Below are 23,536 nucleotides of genomic sequence, written 5' to 3' on the forward strand. Positions count from 1 at the left end.
CATCTCGAGCTTATTGTCACAGATCGTTCCTTTTTTATTTATTTCTGCCACGTGCCAGGCCATTGTGGGTCTTTTTCTCCCTGGTTTATGGTGGCACTAAAACCTCATCTTCCTCCCAGTGTCGTTCCAATCTGGCCGGCGCGCCTCAAACAGCTCGACGGGGAATAGACACTTAGCGAGACTTCCCATGCTTTATGCTGGGCCATTTCTGTCTGATAGCACACACAGAGGTATCCAAAAATCTACAGCACAGAAATGGATGCCAAGAGATCCACAAAGCCAACAGACTGCGACAGGCAGCGGCTAGACATGCGTGTCAGCCGTGGTTTCTCACGGACCGGGCGGGTCACGGAGGGGAGCGAGGAGCTCTGCTGTTGAATGATAATGCACATCACTGGTTTATTTTATCTTGTGTGAAACGCCACTTAACTGTTAATAAGGCTACTAAATCTTCGGGGTCCCATGACGCCAAAGAATGGAATTACAGAACACTGAGCATCCATCTCCCATGTTACTGGAAGACAATTATCTCTGTCCTGTTGCCAGAACAGTGCAATCGATCACTGTAATTTCATTTGATCCTTTAGGCTGCCAAGTGTTTACTTTAATGGGGTAATAAGTTTAATCTTTATCATACGCTTATCGGTGGCGTAACAAATATAAAGGGCTTTCGAAAGCTACGTGAAACATTATTAAGGCGAATAAATCATGAATACAGTTCAACTTTGGGGGTCCAATCTAATTTGTGATAGAGATGCATTTTTTCTGAAATTCATTTCATACTTGTTAAAAAGGATCTTAAATGAAGCAGAGAATTTTTTCAGTAGAAGAGACAAATTCGAACTCATTACACCCTCGATCAAACCTTCAGCCAAACTTGCAATCAATCACAAGCTGCTAAAATCTGGCATCTGGCTCCACCACATTCACAGTGTATAATGACCGCCCAGCTGTTGTTCCATACTGAGTTAGGGGGGATTGTCTGTTTTTGTCTAAAAATATATAGGTAATTGGGGCTGAAGCCATGCAAGAAATGAGCCCATTTTTAAACTGGCGCGCAGCCTGCGATTGCTCAATGCACGAGGACATTATACAGATTTCAGGTCTAATGTAATTCATAAATCCAAATGTGCTCAGAGCAGCAATATCCAACAATGGCTTATTTTTCAATGAGCGCCATGATTCATGAGTTATGAAAGCGCTGTGATTATACAGGGTTAGATGATGCTTTCATTCTGATGCGTAACCATGGGCAGGGTATGAACAGTAATTAAGTGTGGCTTTAAATGAGATTCACTGCTTGTTGTGAGCTAATTGTCTTAGATTTATTAAAGGAAAGGGGATGGGAGCATCACCCCAAGGCAAATATAATGCGATTAACAAACATGCATCCTGGCAGGGCAAGATTCTGAAGACACGAGAGACCGGCTTCTTTCCAAGTGATGCTGTCAAGCCGTGTCCATGTGTAAGTATGTGTATTTAAATGGTTTGCATGATTATTTTAATGCTGCTTAATCCAAAGAGTTACCGCTTTATGCACTATTATACAGTATATGTAACCTAGTCTGTGAAAACCCAGTCACAGTATTTTTTTTGTGGTTTACTGCGGTACATAAAATCATCCTATTTAATGTGAAGAGCATTCTGTGAAAATATATGCTGGAAATCTTTACTCCTGACTGAGTAAAGCCATGTCAAAGATTGAAATATACTATATACACTCACCTAAAGGATTATTAGGAACACCTGTTCAATTTCTCATTAATGCGATTATCTAATCAACCAATCACATGGCAGTTGCTTCAATGCATTTAGGGGTGTGGTCAAGACAATCTCCTGAACTCCAAACTGAATGTCAGAATGACAAAGAAAGGTAATTTTAACAATTTTGAGCGTGGCATGGTTTGTTGGTGCCAGACGGGCCGGTCTGAGTATTTCACAATTTGCTCAGTTACTGGGATTTTCACGCACAACCATTTCTAGGGTTTACTAAGAATGGTGTGTAAATGGAAAAACATCCAGTATGTGGCAGTCCTGTGGGTGGAAATGCTTTGTTAGCGGTCAGAGGAGAATTGGCTGAATGAAGAGCAACTTTGACTGAAATAAACACCTGTTACAACCGAGGTATGCAGCAAAGCATTTGTGAAGCCATAACACGCACAACCTTGAGGCGGATGGGCTACAACAGCAAAGACCCCACCGGGTACCACTCATCTCTACTTCAAATAGAAAAAAGAGGCTACAATTTGCATTAGCTCACCAAAATTGGACAGTTGAAGACTGGAAAATGTTGCCTGGTCTGATGAGTCTCAATTTCTGTTGAGACATTCAGATGGTAGAGTCAGAATTAGGCATAAACAGAATGAGAACATGGATCCATCATGCCTTGTTACCACTGTGCAGGCTGGTGGTGGTGGTGTAATGGTGTGGGGGATGTTTTCTTGGCACACTTTAGGCCCCTTAGTGCCAATTGGGCATCATTTAAATGCCACAGCCTACCTGAGCATTGTTTCTAACCATGTCCATCCCTTTATGAAAACCATGTACCCGTCCTCTGATGGCTACTTCCAGCAGGATAATGCACCATGTCACAAAGCTTGAATCATTTCACATTGGTTTCTTGAACATGACAATGAGTTCACTGTACTAAAATGGCCCCCACAGTCACCAGATCTCAACCCAATAGAGCATTTTTGGGATGTGGTGGAACGGGAGCTTCGTTCCCTGGATGTGCATCCCACAAATCTCCATCAACTGCAAGATACTATCCTATAAATATGGGCCAATATTTCTAAAGAATGCTTTCAGCACCTTGTTGAATCAATGCCATGTAGAATTAAGGCAGTTCTGAAGGCGAAACACAGTATTAGTCTGGGGTTCCTAATAGTCCTTTAGGTGAGTGTAATTATTCAATAGTATGCTGTATAAGGGTCTTAGTGCTGTGCTAAAGAAGTGACCATTGTTTAAGATATTCCTCATTTTTAGGTACCCAGGACAGCTGACTATTCATCCCAACCGTGGTAAGTCACACCAATTCTTGTGTAATGAGTCTGGCTGCACATGGTAAGCATTGTTTTGGCGTCACCTACACGTACATTGGCCTATACAGGTTTGCCGGACCAATGGAGAGGCACCATGCAGAGGCCGAACTTATGAAAAGGGAGAACAGCACCTACCTGGTGAGATACAGGAGACGGGAGTGCAAAGAATTTGCCATCAGTATCAAGTACGTCTCGCTATTATCCGGCTTCATGAATGTGTGAGGAAGAGTGTGTTTTTTGAGCATGAAATTGGTGTGACGGATGGCTGATGGGGTCCTTGCATGCCAGGAGCGTCCTTTTGCAGCAAAGCTTAAGTTTTAATGTATTACCCACTGTGCATCTCAATGCATAATGCATTACATCATTTGCATACGGCTCAGTGTGTAACTTAACACATGGGTGGGGAGTTTTCTTTGCGAATCGTGCTTTGTGTGGTTTAGGCGTTATTTTCTCTACCACTTTACGTTTTACAGTTGCATGTCGTATGCTTGAACCAGATAGAAAGTTGTTGTAAAACACGTGAATCTTTTGTGGTCAAAGAGTTAATACGCCGCTCCAGCACTTTTATGTTATGGGACATGTGCCTCCCAATTCTCTAGAATGCTGTAGAGACAGCTGATGTCTAGCAGTATAACGTTGTGACTGACAAAAAACAAAACTGTGTGAAAAGTTAAAATCTTTGCAATCCACAGGTACAACAACAATGTGAAACACATTAAGATTCTGACTAAGGAAGGCTGTTTCTACATTGCTGAAAGCAGGACATTCAAGACCGTATTAGTAAGTAGGTTTTAGTTACACTGCAGCAATGGGTTTCATCTTTATCTGTTGTATTTATCATAACTCTATGAATGCATATGTAGGGTACTATAATTCAGTGTCTCACTAACTGTGCTGCAAAGACCTGCTTTCTACAGCGAACCAGAGCCTTTGCTGATTTGCATAGTTTTGTATATAATTTGCATACTTAATAACGTGTTGACCAGAAGGGCCTGACAAAGTGGTTGCAGCTATTAATCCATCAGAGTCATCAATACCACAACAACCTTGTTTCATTTAACAACCAATGGTTTTAAAGTTGCATCAATGCTAAATTTATTGTAATACCACAGTTCTTTGATGTATGTTATGGTGCTACATGATTATGCATAAGACAACAACAAAAAAGTATGAAGGATAAAAGTAATCAAATAAAGTATGCAATATATCAAGTTCATTTGAGCACTTTTTTGCAATTGGTCAAAAGGTACTTTGATGTATGCATTGTACTAAAAGAGTTAAACATTATAAAAACATTCAAATAAAATATGTTTGTTAAGGTGAGCTGTGATTCTGTCCAGGGTTTGGTGGAGTATTACAAACAGAACTCACTAAAAGAGGGTTTCCGTACTCTAGATACTACTCTGCAGATGCCCTATAAAGAGCTTGGTAGTGGACTCGTATACAAAGGTCCTGGTAAGTACAGTACCATACACACAATTCAGATCATATCATTAGTCTCTTAAAGGCTGGGTGCGTGATTTTTGAAAAACAGTTTTAAAAAGGCAGTCAGGCCGACTACCAAAACACACGTGTAGCCAATCAGCAGTAATGGGAGTGTGTACTAATTGACATTGTTGCCTGGGTTGCGCATGTGTGGGGCGGGTCTATCAAAAGAGGGTCCAGATTCTATTGGGGTAGGGGCGTGTTTGTATAGTTGATTTCAAATGTCAACATTGGCTTTCAGAGATCATGCACCCCGCCTTTAAAGGGATAGTTCACACAAAAATGAAAATTCTGTTATCATTTTCTCACTCTCATGTTTTACAAACATGTATACTTTTTTTTCTGATTAACATGAAATAAGATATTTTGTGGAATGTGTGTAAACAAACCATTCATGGGCCCCATTGACTTCCATAGTATTCTTTTTTCCTACTATGGAAGTGAAGGGGGCTCATGAGCGGTTTGGTTACAAACATTCCTCAAAATATCTTCTTTCCTTTATTTTGATTTTTTGGAAAGCTTCTTATCCAACACCTCTTCTGAGTCTTGATATAAATGGTGAACACTAGACTAGATGGTTGTTGTGGAGTTGAAATATTGGGTGTATGTGCACACATTTACATGGCACATATTTACACATTAATATGGCCATCCATATTATTTTCTCACCTTTGATATACATCCACTGGCGTACAGCTACGTGTAAAGAGCACCTATTGTCATGTTAATGATATGCAAAAGTACAAACCCCAAAGTAAAACGATGATGCGAGTTATCGTCTCCAACGTAAATCTCTTTCTTGGACTACAACAAACACACAGATTGTAGGCAACAGTTTAATTCCTGGGATTGGTGATGTAGACAAGATTGACATTATAATTTTTCAGCGTGTAAGTTAACTCCTTTTAGCATTGCATTGTGAATCTTTCAAAAACATTATTTTCAATAATGTGTTTTTTTAACCATAAACCACACAAACACATGGGTCAGTGACAAAAGCGGTTTGGCAAGATGAGAAATTCAAAAATCTTGTTAAAAAACTTGTTTTAAAAAGCACACATTAGGTTTACTTTAAGGCACATAGTGTATTTATGTTAATTTTATGCTATAAAATTTACATTTGCACCATTTTTAAGAAAGTTAAGACTGAATTGACCTGAAAATGTCAAATGGTGTAACTGCCAATTGCACCAAAAAATGAGAAATATTAAATATTTTATCCACCTTGATGGCATGTAAACGTAATCATCAAAAAAAAAAAAACATTTTAAAATATCATTTTATTAGTTATTTCTAAATGTAAAATTTTAATGCATTTGTCCTGACATATGCTGAAAACAGCTCTGTTTTCTAAATAATCTTTGACAAATTATGTAAAATTTTTATTATTTATTTCCACATTTTTTATGAATTTTTTAATATTTTCATTTAAAAAAATACTAGTTACACCAATTGACACAGCTACACCACATTGACATTTTTGCAATTATCCCCCGAATATTCTTTTAAAATGAAATTAAACCAGAAATTTTTGAGTTGGTCCTCAAAAAAGAGTATGCAAATTTATTTTGAATTTTAACCCTTTTACATTTAATTGAACCACGCGGACACAAAATAATTAACGTCAGGTCATTGACCCTTGTACCAAATACACAAAATGTTTTTAAGCAATGAAAGAGGTGCTCTTTAATATACAGCAGTTATTTTTTGTGATTTGAATTAGGAATTTTCAATCATAATGTAATTGTTTATTCCAGTCATGCAATTTCAGACTAAAAAATACTACATTTAATTTTTTGTGCATCGCAATCAGTATTCATGAGCTATGAGCTTTTTTCATCCAGCACATCTGTGTAATCTGTGTTGTTGCTTTCATGGTGAATAAACATACACCAGTGCTCCAGTTCTCATTGCCCAGGATGGAAACAGACAGATGCTGCAAACTGGGCCCTGTACTCGCAGCACCTGGCAGCAGTAAAATGGCTGTTTGTGTTTGGCTATGCCACGGTCGCTGCAGGCCATGCGAAAAGACTCTGCTAAACAAGACACTGGCGCTGCGCTCAAGTAGCACCGGCAATCTCTCTGACGCGACATGACAGTTTGCTTTGAGTTACAGGAAAAAAGCCATGATGGATGCTAAGCTCCCACTCACCTGTGGGGACCTGTGATAGCGTTCCAGAGCACTTGACTGCTTTTCTATTTCAGAAAAAAACTCCCCGTACCAAGGAAAAAAGGACAGTTAGGGGAAAACGTAGAAAAAGTTAGCTTTGAACAGAGAGAAGTGTCAGGTTGAAAAGGCTTAGAGAGAAAGCACAGCTCCATTGCCGCAGAGAACAGATACTGAGGATTGAGGAGGGATGTGAATTGGGAATTTCACTTTTCTGTTTGTCCTTTCTTTTGCTTGGTATCATCGGCTTGTTAGAGATGTTTACACACAGCTTTTTTTACAAACATCATCAGAAAATACAGGCCCGCAATGCATCTTGGGACATCGCTCTCACTGATGTGCCCCTAACCAAAACACACACGAATACAGCGACAGATCTGTCGACGTGTGGGTGGTGTGACACATCTGTCTGCTAAACATGATGAACACAAAGGGGGATATCAGGGTTGCATGTGGGGGAGAAGTTCTTTACAAAACGGCTATGACGTCGATTTCAATTCCATTGTATGATCCCGCTGACGATATCGAGCTTGTGATTAGCTACATGATTTCTGCGGGCGGTTTGTTTTACATTACTTTCATTGTGTTGGTGACTGACTGTCACAGGAAAAAAATTGTTGGCTCATTGTCTAACACTTGGTTCTCCCAGAGGAGATGCAAAGCAGGCAGACAAACATATTGTGAATTTGACGTTTGCTAGTTTACATATAATAAAACTCTGGATGCTCAGATGGGTTTTCAGATGGTAACAGGACTTCTTCGCTGTATAAGTGGTATGACAGCTGGGTTAGTGACAGGACCAAGTACACCATGCATTTGTGTGGTCTTGGCAAGCGCTGCCAGAACATGTAGGGCAAAAGGTACATCAAAAAAAGTCTTGCAATTTAAAGGGATAGTTTACCCAAAAGTAAAGATTGTGTCTCTTTAACAAATATATCCAACTCATTTATATTCATTGTTTATTTATACCCTGTGCCCTCCAGATATCTTAAGACTACTATCTTTCAGGATAAAGTGTTCACTATAGTCCAAAGCTTTATAGAGTTTTTAGGATTGATCTTCTTTGCAGCTTTTCTCTCTCTGTTATGTGAAATGTTTCTCAGTTACGTTCTCTGGGTTTTTGTGTTCCTTGTTTTTTTTTCACTCTGCCACTGCTTGGATCCTAAGCTCCAGTACTGTGTGGGCTTTCCATTTTGAGTCCCACCAGCTACAGTTTTGTTCCTCCCTCCCCCTCACCCTTCTGGTCAGGTACAGCTTTCAGCCACCTGTTTTATTCATTACCCCTTCCAGACATTCTAGAGTCTTCTCCTTGTGTTTTTCAGTGTTGTCTTTATATACAATGCATGTATGCTTTCCGAGGAAACTAGGTAGAATTGGGGAGTGAGTGGATGTGTATTGACGTTTTGTATGAATGTTTAAGTACGATGCCGTGCCATGCAGTTTGTTTCCTGTCATTTGTCCCAAATATCCAATCACATGCCCTGCATCTTGTTCAGAGGCGTCATGCCCATTCAAACTGAGGAGTTATGTGCCCCCTTGTTTTTTTTAAGCCAAATGGATTTTGCATGCAACCTCAAAATCAAAGAAGCGTCCATTAAACTGTTATTTGACTTTTAATCTGTTTAATATGCACAATATTATTTATTCTGTGCTGCATCCTTGTCATTTTTCTGACATTTTCGCCGTTTTGATTGTGTTACATTACTTTACTCTGGTGGCAGGCGCTGCAGACGTCATCAACGTCATTTACTGTTGCTGCTGCGTTTTGCTATATGAGGAATTAAAACGTGTAAGATTCACTCACAACATTTCTAAACCCCAGTACGGTAATGTGCAGTTAACCTCCTTTGAATAGAAAATGTATGGTTTAAAATGTGACCATCTCGACGTTATATTAGTAGATTTCTTGATTCATCTTGGTACAATGCCAAAGTTCCCCAGAGTTCACGGGGGCGCAGAATCCTCACATATGAGGTAAAATTTGATGCAATAATGCATTACTCTAATAATTTTATATAAACATATTTTTTTAAATCATTATTGAACATTAACTCTTTCCCCGCCAGCATTTTTAAAAAAAAGTTGCCAGCCAGCACCAGCATTTTTCATGATTTTCACAAAAGTTTAATGCCTTCCAGAAAATGTTCTTCTTTAAATATATAAACAAACAATATATCAGATGAAAGAACAGACCCTCTGCTTTCAAAAAAAAACCTTCATTAGTTCTCTTGTAATCACCTCTCAAACATGGGTAGGTTTCTTCAAAAACACTGAATTTTGAGCAAAAAGCTGAGATAATTCAATTTTTGCGAAGGACTTTTGATAGAGATCAGATGCAGAGCGATCTTTAAAACATACATGGAGTTCTTTCTCTTTCACGTGAGGTGCTACTTCCGGGTTGTATAAGTTGCGGAAGTGCGCCACGTGGTGGATAATAGCGGTATTGCGGAAAGACGGAAAATCTCGTCATTGGCGGGGAAGTGTTTTCTCTTAATTGACGAGATATCTCGTCAATGGCGGTGAAAGAGTTCAAATCAATCACGTGGCTATAGCTTATGTCATTTTCATTGTTTATATACTTAATGGATTTACACAATTTACACAAATTTTATAGGATAATGCAGTTGTTGTGCAAAATGCATTACTGACACAATTAAACAAGTCATTTATCAAAACTTGAAAAAATAAAACATGCCGTTTCAGATGTGTATATATGATACCAATATGTCATTATTCCGATTAAAAAGTATTTATTTGATATAAAAGTTAGTCAACACTTTTATTTTGGGTTTTTTTACATGAAAGATCAGATTGTTAGAAATATAAGTGCCATGGAAAAGACTGAAAGCTCTATATTTCGTTTAATGTCTGTGTATGCACAAATTTCTGTGGGCTTTTCACACTGTGCCCCCTTAAAAAAAGTTGGTGCATGACGCCCCTGATCTTGTTGCGCATTCATTTGTTTTGTCCTACCTGTTGTGTATAAACATCTGTAAAAGCATCACACTCTCAATCCTTTCCTTCAGTATTGACGCCAAGAGTGGTTGGCATTGCTCTGGCACGGTACGATTTCAGCTCCAGGGACACACGGGAACTCTCTCTGCAAGTGGGTGACGTGGTGAAGATTTATATCAAGTGTACCAATGGTTGGTGGAAAGGCGAGGTCAATGGCCGGGTGAGGACAAACAGTTATACACCTTTGTTATTCTAATCCTGCTTCCACTCTAAAGGTTTTGGTGCAAGTAATGCTTTGTCATTGGTTTCCTGTGGCCTCTTATTGTTTTATGTCATATCATTACAGATTGGGAAATTATAATATTAGGCAATCATAATTTATAAAACCCATCTTTTAACAATTCCTCTAGATAGCAATCATCTCTTTAAAACTAGAGCTGCGTATGACTTTCTAGGACACCTGAATCTTTCTCTAGGCGTTATTAGATTTCATTTTCTTCAATCATTTTATTTGCCGGAGTTCATGTAGAGAGATGATTAAGTGGAGGTGATGACGGAAAATGACAGTATGGCTCTTTTCTGCATATGTCATTGTCAAAAATAACAGACAAAACCCTTAAATCTAAGATGAGGCAAATATGACACTGTGAATGACTACAGAAAGACTTTTTAACATATACTTTTGAAATTACAGGTAGGGTGGTTCCCATCTACCTATGTGGAGGAAGATGAATAACCACTGCTGGGACATTGGAGTATTGGAATTTCCTTATCTCAATATGCTGTGTTAGTGATGGGCCACCTGTTGGCTTCAATAATGGTGAAGTATACACATAATAGAGAAGTATACACTCTTTTTGAGGGAAAGAAGCAATTATCAAGCTCGCCTAATGGGAGCAAGTGGACTGCAGTTAAAACCTGCAGCGTGATGCATCGGGGGTCCTGCTGGCCTTGACTGTTTAATTAGTTATGAAGCTCCCTTGCTGCTCCATATTCACTCCAGACCCAGACATCTTTCTCTCCCTCTCGCGCACCCTGTCACCTCCTGAAATCTTCACACAGGGCCTGGGGCCCCCCTCTCTCTGCTTGTTTAAAAATTAAACTCCATTTCTGTGCTATGCTGGACCTCCCATAAACTCAGGAGTGGCACGCAGAGAGAAAAGCCCTGAGCTGGCCGTTTTCTTTCTACTCTCCACGACCTTTATGCAGTGCTTTCTGCTCACCTTGTGCTATAATTGATGAATTCATTCGCCAGTCTGACTCTGCAAAGTTTGGCTGTGGTGAGAACGTGAGACACAACGGCGTGCTGTCATGAAGCCTTCCTCCCTGCCTCCTCCTCTTCAGCTCTGATAACACTTAGCATCAGGTCGCTCGGAGCACCACGCGGTGACAGGAGACCTGCCGTTCAGTGCGATATCCATCTCAGCTGGGCTAAAGCGCTGTGCTGTGATCAGTCGCTGCTCTAAACCTCGGGTGCTCCCAAACACTAGCAGAATGTTGTTGATGCTGATTTTAGACCTCAATTTTCCCTCTTGTCATGCAGCTGAAGGACTAAAGAAGTTAATGGTGCAGTGTTTCCAACAGGGCCACTGGGCAGAGCCTGCAATACACTGCAAAAAAAGCATCTATTAGAAAACTGACAAATAATATATTTGTTGAGGTGTGTGCTTACTACTAGAAACAAAATATGCCAGTCTCTACTAAGAAGTATATTGCGTGCAGTGTTGTTTATCTTGAATGAATGGTGTTTTGCACGCAGTGTAGTTCTAAAGTTTTTTCACTGTTTGTACAAATTATATTTTCTGCATATCCATTTGTGTAAGATAATTAAATATTAACATGAATGTGAATTAAAAATATACATGAATTTCCCAAATGTTCTGAATGTGGCATTTCCCTTTTTGTTTAAAGGTGCCATAGAATAAAAACTGTATTTACCTAGGAATAGATGAATTATAATAAGATGAGCTTCAAACGAGTGTGTTTCCTCATTCTTTTGTTAACCTTGTGCATGCAATAGACTGCTGGAAAACAGGCCAATCTCAACATAACATTATGTATTTGATGTAACAGTCGAGATGTACGCCCCAACTTGTTTACTAATGTGAGCTACTGGCATAAGCCTTAGGGAGAGCAAAGCAGAACCAATCAGAGCAGAGCTCAACATTATTATTCATGACCCTTCCTAACAGGGCAAAAATAGACCATTTCAATCAAAGGACAAATCCTAGGGTTGTAAATAGACATGTAAAAACGTTTCTGGATAATTTTTGCACTTGATGAAGTTACATTCCTTCTATGTAAATTTCAAAGAACAAATTAATATATTGTTTCAGTGCATTCTTTGGCACCTTTAAATGACAGCATGATTTCAAACTGGCATAGACTCATATTGCATATTATCAAGCATAATCCGAGAATCTTCCAAAAATCATCCTGTGTGCTTCAACAAGGGACTATGACCTTCTGTTTAAAGGATGTATGCCACAAAATTGTTTATTTGATTAGTGACCTACACATTCTCATGCATTTTACATCAAAATAATGTTTTCTTTTTTTCAAATCTTTCTAAATCCGTTATTCTGGGTGTACATGTGGGTCTCACATTATTGTACCACACAGTATTTTCCACTGTACATGAGAACTAGATATAGATACTGATTAAGAAAATTCGTTTTTGCAGCAAATATACATATTTACTGAATATATCCTATCCTCTTTAAATTTTGTTTAAAACACTTTGTTCAAAGTGCTTGTAAAACAATTGTTAAAATAATCTAATGAAAAGCCAAGTCATATAGTGAGAAAAAAAACAGATAAATGTTTAGTTATTTAGTTTTCACTGCTGTTAATTCTTGTAAATATGTATCTGTCGTGTGTTTTTTTTTTCAATTTTTATCAAAATGAAAATATTTTCACTTGTTTCACACAGTCTAAGTATTTTATAAAGTTTGTACAGCTTATTTCTGTATGGTGCTAGTATAGAAAGCATGACATCTGTAAATTGTGATATCAAAATCTTCATATGTGCAGTACAGTACAGTAAAATTATAAAGGATATGCATTACATTTTCATGTCTTCAATATTCTCGTATTCTCATAATTTCAAAATGGCGAGAACCATACAGGCGAGAACACACTGAAGTGGGAATATCCAAGTTAGAACCACCTATTTCCCACCTCCAGCTAAAATGAATATCTGACTTTTTCCATGTCTAAGTGCTATAATTGGGTCCCCATCCCAGTGCTTCTATCAACCTAGAAAATGTGAAAAAAGAACAACCCAGTAACCATTCTCTGCAAGCACATGAAAAATGTGGTAATTAAAATTTGGCTCCCCTTATGATGTCATAAGGGGATCTTATTATAATAAAATCGCCCCATGCTATAATAAATTATCTATGTGGTATTTTGAGCTAAAATTTTACATATGTACTCTGGGGACACCAAAGATTTATTTTACAACTTAAAGTCTTGTGACATGGCTCCTTTAAGTTATTCACATGTAACACCACCAAAAACAGCGCCAACTGTTATTGTTCGAATTTAGCAATAAAGACTGCTTGATATAATTTTTTGTGAAAGCACCTTAAAGTTTGTTTATACATTACACACAATGTTGTTCTGCGTTATTTTTTATTATAGAACAAGAACATTGCATACACAATGTCCTTAGTATAACATTCAAAATAGCTACAAATATATCAAATCAAAGAAAGAAAGAATAAATAAAAAATAGACAACAACATGGGGATATTTTACAATAAATCAATAAAAGAAAAGGTTTCAAAAATTGTATACATTCGTTTTGCTTTTTTATTTCTAAGATTTTTAAGAGTCTCAACATAATTTTTTAGTTCTGTTCTAAATAATATGCTGTTAGGTTTGTTATTTGCCCACTTTTGCATTTTTGTTTTGAAATTTAACCTAAGTTGATCAATAAGTCTTTCTCCAAACAGTTACGCTTATAATATAAAAATATATCATTACAAGATTTTTGTGAGTTTGAATAAGTATCACATCTTAGCTTCGCGCTATTTTTTTTTTTTTTTTTTTTTGCTTCGCGCTAATATTACGGAGAGCATCTTTGACGTGACGTCAAATGACGCGTCTTACTGAGTTCTGGATCGGGACTGATCAACCTGCCGCGAATGTGCACATGGATACCAGAGCTTTCCAGACGTTAATTTCCTAAAATGTGGTCAAATATCGGAATTGTGTAATGAACGCAGCATATTTGTGCCATGTTTGCACAGTGTTAACTGCACGTTTGTTGGCGTATGTCGTACTAACAACCGCGAAAACAATTGATAAACAAGCACTATTTAACCACGAATATAAACGTCTTACATATACAAGTTGAAGGAGCTGCTGGCTTTACTTGTGGAACTTTTCGAGCTCCTCAGCTGGTGTGGATACATGACATATCTGAACCCTGCATGCATGCTTGGTGCAATTTTAAATGCATTTCTAAAGAAGAGCTTCAATCTCATGGATTGTGGAATTGGCAAAGAATACTTGCACTCTCAAGACAGTATGCTTATGATGACAACAGGTGAAAAGAGACTTTTAAATTTTGCCAAAATGTTGAAGAAGCCTAAAGCCAGTGGATCCCACACAACAAGTGAAAAACCTCAGACATGGGGACATATACTGTACTGCCATGAAGCAAAGTGGATTCTCTAAACAGGTGAGTAAATCTGAGATCAAATGGACTGCTCCATTCATTTATTAATGTTATGAATAATTGGATTATTTATTGCTCAGTCCAATGTGTTCCATTTATTTACTACTGTATTGACCTGTGTTGAATCAATACTATTATTATCAAAAAAATGTTGAGTTTGAAAGGTACTACTACAACTACATGACAGGAATTGTCCAATAAATGAAACACCATGTCTTGTCGTGACATGAAAAGCAATTAAAAAATTTTCTTGTCCAATCGAGAGCAAAAGCATATTCTGAAAAAGGTTTGGTTTCTGGTTTATTTGCATTTTTTTTAATTTCCTTTACTCATCTTTATACAATAGTTGTTTTATTTAAACAGTATTTTTCATCATTTGTTATATTCTTTATTTTATTATTTACAATTTTTTTAAGGAAATGTGTGTCTGTCGCAAATTCCCCCAAAACTTTAAAATCATCTTAAGACAGTAGAAGCCGTACAGGAGCAGATTTAACCTGAGGCATGTTCAGAAAGAGCCGTGAGGGCCTTAGCACACAGCGCAGTGATTGATGGCCAGTCTCGTTTGGCAGAGGATGGAAGCAGTTCTATTTCTCCACTTCTGAAAGGTGCGAACTGACAGCAGGAGACTTCAGAGAGAGAGAGAGCAAAAAAGAAAGAAAAAGAGAGATAGAGCATCCCTCAATACGATGACCTGAAAGTGTCACTTCTTGGTGTTGAATAAGAGACAGGAAGGGGTGAAGAGTTATGTGTTATATGGGTGTGACTTACCTCACCACATTGCCTTTACCAATTCAGCAACTGTAGATGAGGAGAGATGGAGAGAAACTCAATAAAGCCCCTCTGCTGTATTTCTGATAGGACTCAGATTGAGCGCCTCAAGGACTTCATCAGCACTATTGAGTAATTAAACACTAGAAGATCAGAGCTGTTAAGGGGAACACATCCTGAGTGAGCCATAGTGAGAAATCCATCAATCTAAGCTTGGAGAGAGTTATTTCGGATGCCCTCATAAACTCACTGACCCTCTGGGGTGTCCACTTTGTAATGCATCTGCTAATAAATGCCCCATGAAATCACTCAACAAGCACATTTTTCTTCTCTTGACTTATTGCAATCAATTACTTCTAGTGAATGCATTTATAAAATGCTTGAATGCACTTTAAGTCACTTTGGATGAAAGCCAAATGCAGATTTTTATTAAAAACGAACAAATAAAAGATTATGGAAAAGTAAAAGCACAGATCTTCAACCCTTCCCATGCTCCTCCCAAACTAGTGCACTTCCATCACAAACTGTTAGTCAATCTTGACAGGATGTCCCTCCATCAAGAAAGTGTCATTTCACGCCATCTGGTTTTATTGACTGCTTTTGCACTCTTTTTTTACACCCTGTTATTTTTTTCAGGCTGTCATCTTCTCTCTCCAAATATAGTAAGTTTGATGCACTTGTTTTTAAGTTATTCTGTATGTGTTTTTTATTTTCCCTGTATGATTTGGCCCTCATTGCGCTTGCAGGAAGTCTACCTTGCGGTCTGATACCACTAAGTTTTGAAAAGAGGATAAATGTTTTTATTCTAGACACTGGGATCTGGGCCACAATGTATTATTTATAGTCTATGTTGGTGTGATACATAAATAATTTGCTCCAGAGGGCCGGTGGGAGTGGGATCAGTGGTTGCGATTTGCAATTTAACTCCAGAGATTATGCTTGTGCCATTGAGCTATTATTTAAAATATATAGCTTTGCTATAATATGCCATAGCAGGGAACGGCTGCTTTTTTATTTAACAACATTTAAGACTTAAAAAACACTGAAGACTTGAGAATTTGCTGTTCTGATGTTGCTTTGGATCTGCTTAAATATTGTACTGTATAACTTTTAAAAATTGTCATTGCCATCAGACTATATTTTATAGTCATCATTTCGAAAGTAAGCAGCAATAATCTGATAAAGCTCATCAGTTTAGTACAGGACTGAGGCTAGTTGTAAGCCTTCTTACTGCAGTGACTATTTCTTGGTGTAGGTCTTAAAGGGATAGTTCGGCCCAAAAATTATATTAAACCCATGATTTACTCACCCCCAAGCTGTCCGAGTTGCATATGTCCATCGTTTTTCAGACAAACACATTTTCGGATATTTTAGAAAATGTTTTAGATCTTTCAGTTGATTAAATGTAATGTTACGGGGTCCACTAGTCCACAACCTTCAAGTCCAAAAAAAGTGCGTTCATCCTTCACAAATTAAATCCAAACAGCTCCAGGATGATAAACAAAGGTCTTCTGAGGGTAATCCGCGTGGTGTTGTTGTAGAAATATCCATATTTAAAACTTTATTAACGAAAATAACTACCTTCCGGTAGCACCGCCATCTTAGACTCCTCTGTATTCAGGAGAGAGTATTAGCGTAGTGTACGCACTTTTCTTAGTGACGTATGACAAATTCGGAGGGCGGGGGCACAGAGCAGCAGCAGAGTAGCCTCCGTACGCTGCGTAAGCTCTCATCCTGAATGCGGACGCGAAGATATTTATTTTCGTTAATAAAGTTTTAAATATGGATATTTTGTGGTACTGTTGTAGTGTAACGAAAACATAACTTAAAATGCATTCAATCATTCAGCTTTCTTTCATTTTTGCATGAATTTTGGGACCTGATAAGTAACTCTTGAAGATTTGAATCAATGTTTTAAAAAGCATTTTTTTTTAGTAATTTTAATGCAACCCAGTCTCACGGCAACTCGTGTAATAACAAAAATTGTGATTAATTTATTCATGTTTGCTGACATGAATTTCCGCTGTTTTTCGTGACTCTGGAGACGAATGTCTTTTTCGTCCTTCCCAGCATGAATTTCTATCAATGGCTTTTCGTGTCTGTGTTTCTTTATCGTGTCATTTTATATTTTGTTTTCTCATTGTTGTTTCCTATTTTTTGACCATTGTCGCTTGGGGTTTGGATTAGAATCACTTTCTGCGACTTCCTAAACCAAAACCCAACTCTAACCCCAACTCCAGGGGAGAATAGTTTTAAAAGCGGACAAAAAACATGTAGAAACCAATGCATGAAATTACATTCTAACGCAAACCCCAAATCTAACCCCAAGCGACAATGATTTAAAAATAGGAAACAACGATTAGAAAACAAAATATAAAATGACACGATAAAGAAAGTCGTTCCAAAGACATGAACAGCCATTGATAGAAATTCATGCTGGGAAGGACGAAAAAGACATTCATCTCCATAGTCATGAAAAACAGCAGAAATTTGTGTCAGCAAACACAAATAAGTTAATCAAAATTTTTGTTAACACGACTTGTCGTGAGACGGTCTCTGTATAATTATTTACGAAACCATGTGTTCATAGTCTTTTGGGACAATCTTTAAAAAACAGATATTTAATTAGAAAATAATGTTTTTGTGACACTCATGTCTAAGTGCTGATGTTAACTACTGAATATTTGATAAATGAGTGACCCAAGTACTGCATTATGCAGTAATGGTGACATGTCAGTCAAACTGTCCTTGTGGTGCCTGCTTGATGAATCATCAGTTAATAGACCCAGATGTCTCACCCTAAGAACTCCTCTGAACTGATGGCAGTAGTTATAGATTGCAAAGCTCAGCTGTATGGATCACTGACATCATTTTCTATAAGTAAGGTTTATCAGATCTTTTGCACACACATTTTCTAATTTCTTTAAACTTAATGTTTGTTGTCAAGGCATTCCAATATGTTTAACAGGGTACAGTTAATTATCTGCTTACACCCTGCATTTAATTAAAAAACTCCCACGTAATGCATACTGTACACAATAAAGGGGGGTGAGGCCTGGTTAATTAGCTTATAGTGCTTGATCCATTGTTACCGTTTAACCTTGAGAAGTTGAAACTCAAGGATATGGATCTGAAATACGCTCTAAGCAGGTGACCCATCACAACTGACTGAGCCAGCTTGACCAATCAGAGCGTTTTAAAATAGAGGCTATGTCCGGAGTGTGTCCGAAACCACCTACTTCCAAACTGTTTTCATAAATATCAGCTGACGTCACTCAAATTTCAAACTTGTCTTCTGCCATTTTGAGTACCTGAAGTGGTCGCAAAAGAAGCTATGCCTTCTAGGGGTGGGAATCGCTTGGACCCTCATGAATCGATTCAGAATCGATTCTTGACGTACTAATTTGCATATCTGTGACGTCATTACGTCGCATTTGCTTTCAAAGCCAGGTTAATGTTTGCGCTTTTGCTAGTCTCTGAACTGTCATATACTGTACTTTAATGCAACTAGGGATAAATAATGTCATTCTTATATACATACATGTCCTGTTTCTGTTGTAAGACATTAAAACCAGTAAAAATATTAATTTAACGTGACATATTAATTCTATATGTTAACCGGCATTAACTTCCACGAACGTTAAGCGTCTAATCATCATCATTATACACAGTGATTGGCAGTATTACTGTATTTATATAATGCAGCGCACCCAGCGACTGAATAACAAACTATGTGCATATTTTTACAGAAGTATATTCATGTTATATCTAAACAGTCTGCGGATGGTTTAGGGCAGGGGTGTACAATACGTTGATCGCAAAGGCAATGCCGGTAGATCGCACAACTGCTGCTCCACGCGCAAAATTGTCATTATGGTCTTTTGGAGTAATTGTGAAACATGCAGGTCTTTTTGAGTTGCTGCGCCTTTCTTCTCAAATGTGTTTTGCCATGCCACTGCAGCTCAGTCGTCTTTAACTTCCAAAATTCACATGGATGCGCATTCTTGCCTCACGCAGTTGCTGATTCACACGCACGGTGTGTGTGAGCGAGCAAACGAGAGCGAGAGAGAGGCAGCGTAGCTGATCGATTCAGAATCGGCCCACGTCCGAATCGCGATTCATCTAAGAATCGATTTTTTTGCCCACCCCTAATGCCTTCAATATGTTGTTAGCATCAAAATCGCTATTTTTACAACACTAAGAAGTCTCAACACAACATGATATTTTGCTCGAAGTATCACCTGGATCTCTACACATGAACTCGATTATTGAGAACATTGTTTGTGTACACAGAGTTTACTAAAAAGAAGGTTTTGAACAACTGACTTTGGTTATTTTGGCGTCCGCTCGCCGCCATCTTGCCAGTCAAGTTGTATCGATCTACAAATGTGACGTAAGGAGGGAGGAGAGTAAAGATGGATAGCTCCTAAAGCATAGTTCCATAAAAATGCACAGATAATTTGATAAAGTGAAAAACAATATTGACCTTCTAGTTGAAAAAGAAGCCTCATATAAGATTCAGTCATTCGCATTCGGAAATCGATTCTTTATGTCTGGCAAAGATGGCGGGGACGCCATAACAGCCAAAGTCAGTTTTCAAAACCTTTCTTTTTAGTAAACTCTGTGTACACTAGGGATGTAACGATTCAACCGTGTGTCCCATTAAAAATGCCTGTCTGAAATCGATTCTGAATCGCAAGGCTGCGATTCTTTGTTTAATGCACAGCTCGTGCGTGTACTATGGCATTTGGTCAGTAGGAAGTTTTAATCAATCTAAAATCATAACCAGTTTGAGTCGTTTATAACGTGCATTTAAAAAAGCAACACTCGTTAAACCAAATCATTTAAAATATTCTTTATTATCATGAAAATACCTGAAACAATTTGAAGAACAGTGATATAAATATTCCTGTAGACATTTCCTGGAATAGCATTCTCAATGCTACTTCTTCTGTGGCACAAAGGGAGTTTCTGCATGGGAGCGCCCCCTGGCGTTCGGATGTGCCTGGATTTCACCGTCATTCATTCAAATCATTCATTGAGAAAACGCGCATTTGCACGGTTAACCGTTACACCCCTAGTGTACACAAACAATGTTCTCAATGCTCGCGTTCATGTGTAGAGATCCAGGTGATACTTCGAGCAAAGTTTCATGTTGTGTCGTGTCTTCTTAGTGTTGTAAAAATAGTGGTAGTTCAGTAGCACCGGACAGCGGCTGGAAGAACGCATCAGGGATCGAGTAGGCATCACACCCTAACCAAGATATACTTTTTAAAGTAGCGTTTCTTTTCATAACAGTCGAGGTGCGAAATGTTGTCTTTCGTAGCCATTTCCCGTATCCGTAAGAATCATAGACAGTAAAAGATAAGAAATCCGTAAATCGTAGCAAGCTAGCCAATGCTTGTCAGTAGCCTACTGGTACTCGGTAGGTCCTCAAGATGGCGGCAGGCAACTGGAACGACGTAAGAGGTCACATGGCTAATATTCATCAATAGGAGGCAAAAAATGACTTCAAGCTAGATCCTAAGTTGTGTCCAAGATCCTGAATTCACAGTAGTACATCCATATTCATGTTATATAGTACCAGTCATATAGTTACAGTCGATGAGTAGGTACTTAGTCTAAATCAGTATGGTCACAGTACTGTATGTGATTTTGGACACAGGGATGGACTTGGAGAAGAGGTGCCGCCATAATGCAAAGTATGTAGAAAATAATGTGCTTTTAAACAGCAAAGCATGAAAACCTATTCTAGTACACCACAAAAATCAAGAGTTTGTAACTGGGCACAGCAGGACCCCTTTAAGTGGAAGATGGTATAATGCTTTCTGAATCATTTCAGCCAAATTCAACCGATGATTGCATGCTATTTAGTTATTATCCTAATTCAGTATTTTAGACTGTGGAGGCATAACTTCCCGAAAACATAATGTACACTTCTTGCTGAATCACTGTGTCCTTCAAGCATTAGGCTGAGCAAGAAAAACAGACACCGTAATTTCTTTCACAACAACATCTGCATTATTCCAGCAATCTGATTACATTCCCCCTATTACACGGAAGAAGGTGCCAACAACTGAAATGTACAGTGCAAAAGAGGTGAAAAAAGATCTGAGATACTCACTAATGGCTTCGACTCAGGGTAAAGTGGTTTTAAAACCCTTGAACTGTTTCCTAAATGGAAGATGTATAAGGGTGTCACATCTCCTTTACCTATGGTACAACTACAACATTTGGAGTTAATCCTTTTAGATTGATTTACAAAGATGGAAAGTAACTCGATTAAATGTAATCTAATCTGGAAGAAAATGTGTACATTGTTAAAGCTGCTATTTAAAGAATCACAACCACAGTGTGATGATTTTCTGAATCAATTTTTGCTGTAATACAAGCAGTTATCATTGCTCACCAGAGCAATGCCTGGTTACTGTATGTTGTCCGCATTTCCGACAAGTACAGCCCCCAGCTCTCTGCTACATAAAGTGTTTTTGCTTATGTTATCTCAGGAGAGCTGATGCAATTGTAATGCACCAGAATTTCTCTTTCTGAGTGTAAAGGCTTGTAAACGGTTTGTGTTTAGAAACAATTATTTTAAACAAAAATAATCTATGTCCCAACAAAATATAGTTATCCAAAACGGTTTTGATGCATTTAATTTCAAACTAATATTTTGTTACCACATTGGTGGTTAAAAGTTAACATATAATGAACACCATTTCTTTCATAAAAAAAAAGTGGGTTAATTAATTTTTTCTCATTATAGGTCTGTTAGATAGACTTGTAGCAGTAAGTACAACATAATGTACAGTTGCCCGGTCATCCCTACCATTTATTGACAGGTTACCAATGACTAAATTATCTCCTAGGGAAATTAATAACATGTATTGTATGATGCTGACAGGCAGAAACTAAAGATTCAGTTGACTGCAGTCTATCCATTCCCGCAGTAGACCTTGAAAAGATATGAAAGACACACACTGGGTCAGATAACTGAAGCAAAACTGCCTGTGCTTCTAAAACTGAGCAGTGATCTCTTAATAAACCAAACACAATCTTCGCCATAGGGCAGTAATATTCTTAGACCATGTGAGGGTGGAAATTAGTTTTTTTGTTGTTTAAAGAGAGGAAAAATAAATGGTAAATATCTTCACTTAAAACCAGAATACATTTAAAGCATGCAACAGGGTACAGACCTTTTTGAAAATCTGAAAGTAAGAATAAGCCATAATTAGATGTTGGGCTATTTCTACAGTAAGGTCACTAAACAAATGTCAGTAAATTGATGAAAACTGTCATTTGTTTTGGAACATTGTGGAATTTTAAAAAATGAAACTTTTTATTCATGTGCCCTCATAATCATTAATCAAAATGTAAATCTCCTCCCCTCTTCAAAATGATCTCCCTTTCCTTCCGGTCATGGTATGGCAGGTGGGTGGGTCCGGGAGAAGATCGCAGCGATTAGCAATTAGCAACACGACCAAACTTCGAATGATCTAACCTGATCTTGATGGACAAATTTAATCCAGCCCTGCCTAATTTAATTTCATAAGCCAGTGTCACTCGGATATGCGTCCACGCGGAAAACAAGACAATCTCTACTTCTGTTTCATGGCGATTTTATAGCAGAATTCTGCATGACCATATTCTACATTACTTATCCAATCTCAATCCCATACCTAAACCTAACCACTAAAACAAATACTTTATTAGCTGTTATACTACGGGGCGGTTGAATGCTGTATTCTGATTTATTGAGAAATGTTCCATGGGTGTTGATTATTTTTCTGTAAACCGCACACTTAACTTGTCAAATATCTTAAAAATAGGCACCAGAGCAATGTTTGTGGTAACCGTGGTATAAGAGGAATAATTGACTCCGGTCCTTTGAATTATTCGAAAATAATGCACACCCACGGCCCTTCACTATACTACATTAGCACCTTGGCTGTGCATTTTTTTCTTATAATTCGTCAATTATTCCTTACATAATCAGCATTAAATTGAAAGTATTTTGATCATTAATAATCAGTACGTGTTGCCCATACTAAAGTGGTACAGGAAATGTTAATCCAAAATGAAAGCATTTTACTTAGATATTTGGACATGCTTTTATATGCTACATTTACTGTAGTGTGAACTGAATCTGTTGTACTTCAAAAGCAGATTTTTACTTTAGAAAGTGTTTATGAGCCATTGAATACAAAAACGGTCACACCTTGTTCCTCAGAGATGAATCTGATCATTACTTTAAGAAAAACATCATTCTTGGTACACAGGCCACATCCTGGATTGAAAAAGTGTAAGGCACAGCAGTGTTACGGTATCTCCTGTACTTAAAAAAACCCCACTGTGCTTCAATATCCATCAATTGGTTGACCATGAGCTATGCACACATTCTTGATACTATAATCTTTAAAAGTTGGAAAATGG

General features: G+C 37.9%; 1 protein-coding gene across 1 annotated transcript in view; it reads left to right on the top strand.

Annotated features, from left to right (window-relative positions):
* Nucleotides 1-12,940, top strand: part of vav3b (vav 3 guanine nucleotide exchange factor b) — a 45,654-nt gene extending 32,714 nt beyond the window's left edge. The window contains exons 21-28 of the mRNA XM_065276088.2: nucleotides 1,400-1,465; nucleotides 2,986-3,020; nucleotides 3,110-3,226; nucleotides 3,734-3,821; nucleotides 4,382-4,490; nucleotides 7,861-7,941; nucleotides 9,720-9,868; nucleotides 10,343-12,940. Coding sequence (XP_065132160.1) covers nucleotides 1,400-1,465; nucleotides 2,986-3,020; nucleotides 3,110-3,226; nucleotides 3,734-3,821; nucleotides 4,382-4,490; nucleotides 7,861-7,941; nucleotides 9,720-9,868; nucleotides 10,343-10,384 — 687 coding nt within the window. The 3' untranslated portion in view covers nucleotides 10,385-12,940. The remainder of the gene's footprint in view (nucleotides 1-1,399; nucleotides 1,466-2,985; nucleotides 3,021-3,109; nucleotides 3,227-3,733; nucleotides 3,822-4,381; nucleotides 4,491-7,860; nucleotides 7,942-9,719; nucleotides 9,869-10,342) is intronic.
* The last annotated feature ends 10,596 nt before the right edge of the window (nucleotides 12,941-23,536 follow it).

Source organism: Paramisgurnus dabryanus, chromosome 6, assembly GCF_030506205.2.
Source record: "Paramisgurnus dabryanus chromosome 6, PD_genome_1.1, whole genome shotgun sequence".
NCBI classification, from domain to species: Eukaryota; Metazoa; Chordata; class Actinopteri; order Cypriniformes; family Cobitidae; genus Paramisgurnus; species Paramisgurnus dabryanus.